This window comes from Amaranthus tricolor, chromosome 15 (assembly GCF_026212465.1).
Source record: "Amaranthus tricolor cultivar Red isolate AtriRed21 chromosome 15, ASM2621246v1, whole genome shotgun sequence".
NCBI classification, from domain to species: Eukaryota; Viridiplantae; Streptophyta; class Magnoliopsida; order Caryophyllales; family Amaranthaceae; genus Amaranthus; species Amaranthus tricolor.
In genome coordinates, this window is record NC_080061.1 from 10,717,928 (window position 1) to 10,726,537 (window position 8,610).

General features: G+C 32.6%; 1 protein-coding gene across 1 annotated transcript; it reads left to right on the top strand.

Annotated features, from left to right (window-relative positions):
- The first annotated feature begins 5,443 nt into the window (after positions 1–5,443).
- On the top strand, positions 5,444–8,325 carry LOC130801321 (probable receptor-like protein kinase At2g23200). Its single transcript, XM_057665147.1, has one exon. The coding sequence runs from the start codon at positions 5,651–5,653 to the stop codon at positions 8,132–8,134; it is 2,484 nt and encodes an 827-aa protein (XP_057521130.1). The 5' UTR covers positions 5,444–5,650; the 3' UTR covers positions 8,135–8,325.
- The last annotated feature ends 285 nt before the right edge of the window (positions 8,326–8,610 follow it).

The following is an 8,610-nucleotide window of genomic DNA, read 5'->3' on the forward strand; positions in this document are numbered from 1 at the left end:
TTAAGTTAAATTAAATTATGCTAAATTAAATTGAATTAAAGTAAAGGAAAAATTACTTAGAATAATCCAACCTTTTATTGATTTTCCTACCATAATCCCGACTTTTGATTGATCATAAATAATTCCAATTTTAGGGCTACTTACCCAAAAACATTGTTGCTCAAATGGTAACTAGTTTTTGCAGGTCATTTACTAGAAAAAAAGAAAAACTAAAATCAAAAATCAAAAATATTAAAAATTACAAGATAAAATAAAAAAAAGAAAATTCTACATGGTAGCCAATGGTAGCACTTTTGAAAAATTTTTTCACGTGGTAGCATTCAGTTTATGCGCTATCTAACTGCCGTAGTATTTTCCATTAAATTCTTGTTAATTTCTGTTTAATTCATTATTTTGTAAGATTTTTCCACACGGTAGCATCTAATTTTTGTTCTCAAATGTTTAATTAACCATTTTAACGTTTAATTCACCGATTAATTTATCAACGCTTTTAAATGTTGTAACCATTAAGTAGATATGTATTAGTGCTTAGAATGCACCTTGTGAACTTATGAAATGCACCTTTTGAGCTTATTAAATGCTTTTTTGAATTATTTATTAGTGTTTGTAATGCAACTTTTGAACTTTATAATGCCATTAATTTGAATAAAAATAAAATTGTTACAACATTTAAGAGCGTTGATAAATTAATCGGTGAATTACACGTCAAGATTGTGAATTAAACATTTGAGATCAAAATCTGGATGCTTCCACATAGAAACATCTTACCAAATGGTGAATTAAACAGAAATTAACAAGAATTTAACGGAAAATGCTACAGCAATTAGATAGTGTATAAACTTGATACTACCATGTGGAATAATCTTACCAAAGTGCTATCACTGGCATTTCATGAAAACTAGATGCTACCATGTGGAATTTCCAAAAAAAAAATAAACTTATATCTTTTTAAAATTTTTAATTTTTTATAATTTCATTTTGTATTTACTTTTTTATTTTGTTATGTAAAATGACTTATTGTATAGGTAAAAGGTTACATTATTGCATTATTAGCAAGCACTTCTTATAGTTGAGTCAGATTATTCATAATAATTAAAAGTTAAAAATATTATAGAGAAAATAGTAAAGTGTTGGATTCTCCAAAGTAATTTTTTTTCAAAATTAAATTAAATTTAAACTAAATAAAGTATTCTATCAATGATGGTGTAAAAATGAAAAATAAGCATAATATTAAACTCAAGAAATAAAAAGAGAAGAATAGTCTTAGTCACCCACTATATCATTTAAGTCAAACTCCCATTGGTTTAGATAGCTGGGTGGGTGGGCATTAGAGTTTTAAGTAATCTAAGAATAGTTAATTTGACAAATTTTTATATGAGACGTTTTGACATATGTTTAATACTTATGTTAAATAATTTAATAATAAAAATGTTTAGTTTATAAACTTCTTGTTTTAGGGTTAATTCGCAGTAAGATGGTCTCATACAAAAGGAAATGTAACTAATTTTAGTATCCCTCCTAAAAAAAAGGAAAAATTTACTATTCAAATTGCAAAACATGAGATATATCAATTTTTTCTACTGATTAATCTGTAAATTATCTCTTGATAATGTTCTGGTAAATTGACTACACTTTCATCCTTACAACTTGGGAATGACGGCAAGACTTGAATCGATTCCATCTTAGACTTGGACTTAGATTTCACATCCTATGACTTTACTTAGACTCGAATGCTCGGACCTCTAGAGGAGTCGGATTATGACATCACTAAATTCATAACAATCCTAATATCATTGCATCGGCATCGACTATATTGTTTAGGGGGTGTTGATAAATATGATACTTGGCGTTAGATAACCGCATCACTCCCTGACTGCGATAGAATTCACATGTCTGGACTATGATTATTGACTAGTATGCAACTTTTCGAGTCAATACAAGTCACCATAAGCTTAGGCCAAACAAATGTGATGGTTAGACACTTAAAGTCACATTACAGAATCCATAGAACATAATTTACATTCACATTTCCCAATGAAACCAGACCTTAAACATCACAAATGCAGATGATCAAACCTCCTCATCCCTATCCTCAAGCTATGATGCTGCTTCATTCCCACAAAGCTTCTACATCTTTCTCGGTCTTCCAAATTTTCCAACCCATTTCCCTCTTCTTGTCAGTCTGTGCGGCTCCTCCAAAAACGCCACCTACACAGGCCACACAATTGTTGGAGATGAAAAATGTAACATAGTTAGTATCTCTGGTGATGGGCACGACGAAATTGCTTCACAAAACCTGTCTGGAAGCCTGTATCAAACAGCTAGTGTTTTCAAAAGATCATCTAGTTATGACTACAAAATCACACATAACGGCTTTTATTTCGTACGCTTGCATTTTTATGCATTCTCTCCTTCCCTTGTGGATGCAAAATTCAATGTTATAGCATCCGGGCATATGCTACTATTTGACTTTAGCCTTGAGACGAACTCTACAAACTCTCCGACAATCAAGGAATTTAATTTCACAATCAATCAACCAGCAAAGTTTAGAATCTATTTTGCGCCTAGTCCATCTTCTTCAGCTTTCGTTAATGCAATCGAGGTGTTAATACACGAAACCAAACAGTACCGAATATACTATCCCTTTTGTAACATCTGCAAAAAGCGAGGGAAATTACAAGGGAAAGAAATCTGATTTCCTCGAAACTATTTACAGGATTAATGTCGGGGGTGGAGAAGTTGAAGGATCGAAGGACACCCTTCGGAGGACTTGGATGCCAGATGATCAGTCTCTTATCAACAAGGTTGATGCCTTGAATAAGAGTAAGAGCAACAGTGCAGAATTTGAGGACACCACAGATGAATTTGCCCCACAAGAAGTCTATGAGACGGCAAAAGTATTGAGAAATACTAGCACGGCTCGCAACCTTACTTGGTGTTTCAGTAATTAATCATTTTTGAATGGTGTTAATCATTTTTGAAAAGTTATTCAAATGAAATGGTATCTTTTATAAGTAATTATGTACATTAATCAAAATATAGATTGATTGAAGCAAGTTGAATGTATTGATGTCTTCTTATTCTATAAATAAGACACATAGGACATGGATTTAACGTTGATCATTTCCTCTTATTTTCTTTGACTTCCTTTAGATCAAAATTCCCAAATTCTTATGATTTTTTTTTAAGAAAAAGTGTCAAAAAATATCTAATAAATTTTTTTTTAAAAAAGTACCTAATAAAAAAGTTTTGCTAAAAAACACCTAACAAAAATTTTTCTTTTTCAAAAAGTACCAATTAATGACCATCAAATATAGCGTTTGACTGATCAAAATCGAAAAATTTTCTTCCTCATCTTCAATTTCCTCACTGTCTTCTTCCTCTACTTTTTACTCAAAATCGAAGTTAAATTGGAAAATAAATTAAAGATGAGGAAGAAAAAATTTTCGATTTTGACTAGTCAACCGTTATATTTAACGGTCAACTGAAGGAAAACGTTACTTGGTGCTCTTTGGAAAAGAAAACATTTTGTTATGTATTTTTTAACAAAACTTTTTTTTTAGATACTTTTTGAAAAAAAAATTATTAATTACTTTTTGACACTATTCTTTTTTTTTTTATCAAGTAACCTAAAAATTTATGTATTTTACAAGTTCATCAATTGTTCATCTATCTTTCAATTCCTAAATGCTTGAAATTATTATGTTCTTGATTTTATTCTCATTACAATTCTAGTATTCTATTACTAAGTGGGGGAAAGATTTTACTAGGAAAATTTCCTAATAAAACGACCTCAAGAATTCATCAAAACAACATCAAATCTCTTATTCTCATCTCATTGTACATTTTTGCGATTTTACTATTTTATGTGTAAAATTCCTAACAAAACAATTAAGTTAAATTAAATTATGCTAAATTAAATTCAATTAAAGTAAAGGAAAATTTACTTAGAATAATCCAATCTTTTATTAATTTTCCTACCATAATCCAGACTTTTGATTAATTATAAATAATTTCAATTTTAGGGTTACTTACCCAAAAACATTGTTGACCAAATGATAACTAGTTTTTGCTGGTCATTTGCTAGAAAAAAAAAGAAAAACTAAAATCAAAAAACAAAAATATTAAAATTTACAAGATAAAATAAAAAAAAGGAAATTCCACATAGTAACATTCAATTTTAATGAAACGCCAATGGTAGCACCTTTGTAAAATTTTTCCACGTGGTAGCATTCAGTTTATGCACTATCTAACTGTCGTAGCAATTTCCATTAAATTCTTGTTAATTTCTGTTTAATTCATCATTTTGTAAGATTTTTCCACACGGTAACATCCAGTTTTTCCTCTCAAATGTTTAATTAACAATTTTAACGTTTAATTCACCGATTAATTTATCAACGCCTTAAATGTTGCAAACATTAAGTAGATATGTATCAGTGCTTAGAATGCACCTTTTGAACTTATGAAATGCACCTTTTGAGTTTATTAAATGCTTTTTTGAATTATTTATTAGTGTTTGTAATGCACCTTTTGAACTTTATAATGCCATTAATTTGAATAAAAATAAAAATTGTTACAACATTTAAAAGCGTTGATAAATTAATCAGTGAATTAAACGTCAAGATGGTGAATTAAACATTTGAGATCAAAATCTGGATGCTATCACGCAGAAAAATCTTACAAAATGATGAATTAAACAGAAACTAACAAGAATTTAATGGAAAATGCTACAACAATTAGATAGTGTATAAACTGGATGCTATGACGTGGAAAAATCTTATAAAAGTACATCTACTAGCATTTCATGAAAACTAGATGCTACCATGTTTAATTTCCCATAAAAAAATAAACTTATATCTTTTTAAAATTTTTAATTTTTTTATTATTTAATTTTGTATTTACTTTTTTATTTTGTTATATAAAATGACTTATTATATAGGTAAGAGGTTCCATTATTGCATTATTAGCAAGCACTCCTTATAGTCGGGATAATTCATATTAATTAAAAGTTAAAATTATTATAGAGAAAATAATAAAGTGTTGGATTCTTGTAAGTAATTTTTTTTCAAAATTAAATTAAATTTAAACTAAATAAAGTATTCTATCAATGATGGTGTAAAAATAAAAAATAAGTATAATATTAAACTCAAGAAATAAAAAGGGAAGAATAGTCTTCGTCACCCTGGGTAGGTGGGCATTGGAGTTTTAAGTAATCTAATAATAGTTAATTTACAAATTTGTATATGAGAAGTTCTGACATATGTTTCATACTTATGTAAAATAGTTTAATAATAAAAATGTTTAGTTTATAGGCTTCTTGTTTAAGTTCATCTCGCCGTTAGATGGTCAAGAGAAAATGCAATTAATTTTAGTAACCCTCTTAAAAAAAAAGGGAAAAATTTACTATTCAAATTGCAAAACATGAGATATTCTAATTATTAATGACTTCTTTAATATTTTGGCAGCCTGTAGTTGTAGACTTGTGGTTGTACTATATTCTAACAATCTACAAGTCAACAAAACTTATACCAAATTGCCAATTCATTGTGCTAGGATACTTCAAACTTCCTTCTTCTAATCTCAGATAATTGCTTCCCCAAAACCCAAAATCAATCCATCAAATGATCTTTGATTCATCATCTTCCACTCAATGGTGTTGCTCTACTTCCAAATTTTACTCCCCCTCTTGTTCTTCACCTCAACTTGCTCTTCCCAAGTTCAATACTTCATCAACTGTGGCTCCTCCACCAACACAACCACCAACAATGGCCAAACATTCGTCGGAGACGAAGGCACCAGCATCATCACCATCTCTGGTCATGGTAGCCAAGCCATCAGAAACACCAAAAATTCAGAGACTTTGTACCAAACAGCTAGAGTTTTCAGTAAAGCATCAAGTTATGACTTTGACATTCCACAAAATGGGACTTATTTTGTGAGGTTACATTTCTGTGCCTTATCTTCTTCACTTGCTAAATTCAGTGTTTTAACTTCATCTGGGCATATTTTGTTACCTGATTTCACCCCTGGGAACAAATCTACCAATTGTTCATCAACTCTACCTAAGGAGTTTATGCTTAGTATAACCAATACTAAACAGAAATTCAGAATTTATTTTGTACCCAGTACGAATTCTTCAGCTTTTGTTAATGCAGTTGAAATTTTATCCACAAAGTCAAACATTACAGAGGTTACTAAGCCTTATGTAACACCTGCAGGAAAGATAGAAGTTTACAAAGGTGAAAAATCAAAGGTTCTGGAAACAGTTTACAGGGTTAATGTTGGGGGTCAAAAGGTTAAACCATCAAGTTCTGACCTTTGGAGGACATGGGTGCCAGATGATCGGTATCTCATCAACAAAACTGATGCAGAAAATACAGCAGATGAGAGGAATAATGTTCACTTCGACCCTGAAATTGCCACCGCGGATGATGCTCCTGTGGCTGTTTATGGGACTGCGAAGAAACTGAGAAATTCAGCACATACTAGCAAGATACCGAACCTGATTTGGCAGTTCAGTGTGAACAGAGGGACTAAGTACGTTGTTCGAGTGCATTTCTGTGATATTATATCTCCAGCAAATGGGGATTATACGTTCGATCTTTTTATATATAGTAATTTTAGTCAGTTGGTAACTCCGTATGACATAACCTCCCAGACGTATACTCCTTTTTACAAGGATTATATTGTCGATTCTGGTGATTTGGGATTCATGACCATTAGTGTAGGACCAATCGATAAGCCCCCGAATAAGCGTTATCTTCTCTTGAATGGCCTAGAAATAATGCAGGTGAAGAACGAAACGTCTAAGGAGCCACATATTGACAGCAAAACTTCCCATGTAGCTCTTGTAGCCAGCTTGGTTGGATTTGCAGTTGTGCTGATAGTGGCTGCTATTCTTGTGTGCCTTTATATGGAGAAGAAGAAGAAGAAGCCTTCTGAAGTTTCCGAATGGAGGATGTTATCTCTGTATGGTACAACAAGCTCACATGACAGGACCTTAGATGGTGCGTCTTCACATGCCTCCGCGTTTGAAAACCTACAGTTGGGTTTAAAGTTACCCTTTGTTGAGATTCTAAGACTTACAAAAAATTTTGATGTAAACTTGATTGTGGGTGAAGGCGGGTTTGGGAAGGTGTATAAAGGAACGGATAGAAGCGGGCGTAAATTTGCCGTGAAGCGAGGCAGCCTAGATCATGGCCAGGGAGTTGCAGAATTTCAGACAGAGATTATGATTCTGTCCAAAATTGAACACCGCCATCTAGTTTCTTTGAAAGGTTATTGCTATGAAAACGGGGAGATGATATTGGTTTACGAGTTCATGGAAAAAGGGACTTTACGTGAACATCTGTATAACTCCGAAAGGAGCTCATTGTCTATCCCCGGCCCACTGTCGTGGGAACAAAGACTTAAAATCTGCATAGGGGCTGCTAAGGGTATTCAGTATCTCCACACGGGCACAAACAAGGGGATCATTCATCGTGATGTTAAGTCCACTAATATACTTCTTGATGAAAACTACGTGGCTAAAGTTGCTGATTTTGGGTTATCGAGATCAGGATATCTCGAACAAACTCAGGTCAGTATATCTGATGTGAAGGGAACTCTTGGGTATCTCGATCCAGAGTATATTACATGCCTGCAGTTGACAGAAAAATCTGATGTATACGCTTTTGGAGTTGTTCTTATAGAAGTACTTTGTGCAAGGCCTGTAATAGATCTTACACTTCCGAAAGATCAAGTCAGTTTATCCGATTGGGCAATCGCTTGCTCGAATGAAGGACAGCTCGACACAATCATCGACCCCTCAATAGCGAGTGAAATCAATCCCAATTCCTTAACGAAGTTCTATGAGATAGCGGAGAAATGTTTGAACAAAAATGCCGAGGAGAGACCTCCAATGTCAGATGTATGTTGGGGTTTGGAATATGCCCTGCAGCTTCAAAAAGCAGCTACCGAAAGAGAATTACTAGATGACACTATGACAAATGTTTCCTTGAACATGCCATTGCCTGCTGTTCAGCGTTTTCCTTCGCAGACCATTACTGATCAATATTCCAACGATGATTTATTGAACGCTGACACCGGAGAAGTGTTCTCTCAGTTGACATTTGATGATGGCGTAGGGAGGTGATTTCTGATTCCACGATATAGTTCACAGTTGATGAATGTATCATTTTACTTTTTCTTTCATCTGCCTCGGTTTCTCTCTACCTCTGTTTGTTTAATCCGACATATTTTTCGCATTATGAATGCACAATGCTTTATATTTTAAGATGTATATTTTAACAAAATATTCCCCTTGATTTTGATGGGTTGTTGAGATTTGAACCTGTAGGCCGTGATCTTTTTGTCACATTTAGTTCTGATTCCATGTACTGTCATTACAACCTCCATCTTTCATTAGCACATATCAATTTGTTCATACAAGTATTTTGAGCTAATTGACAAAAACAAGGATAATTCCTCACAATTTTTCCTAAATATCTTCCTTGCCAGAAATGAGGCAAAGACTAAACTTTAAAAAAACAAAGAAATTCTTGGAACTATTTACCTACCCAAGTGGGAAATAGCAAAAGATGGGGTTCTTCATTTGTCCTTACTCTTATT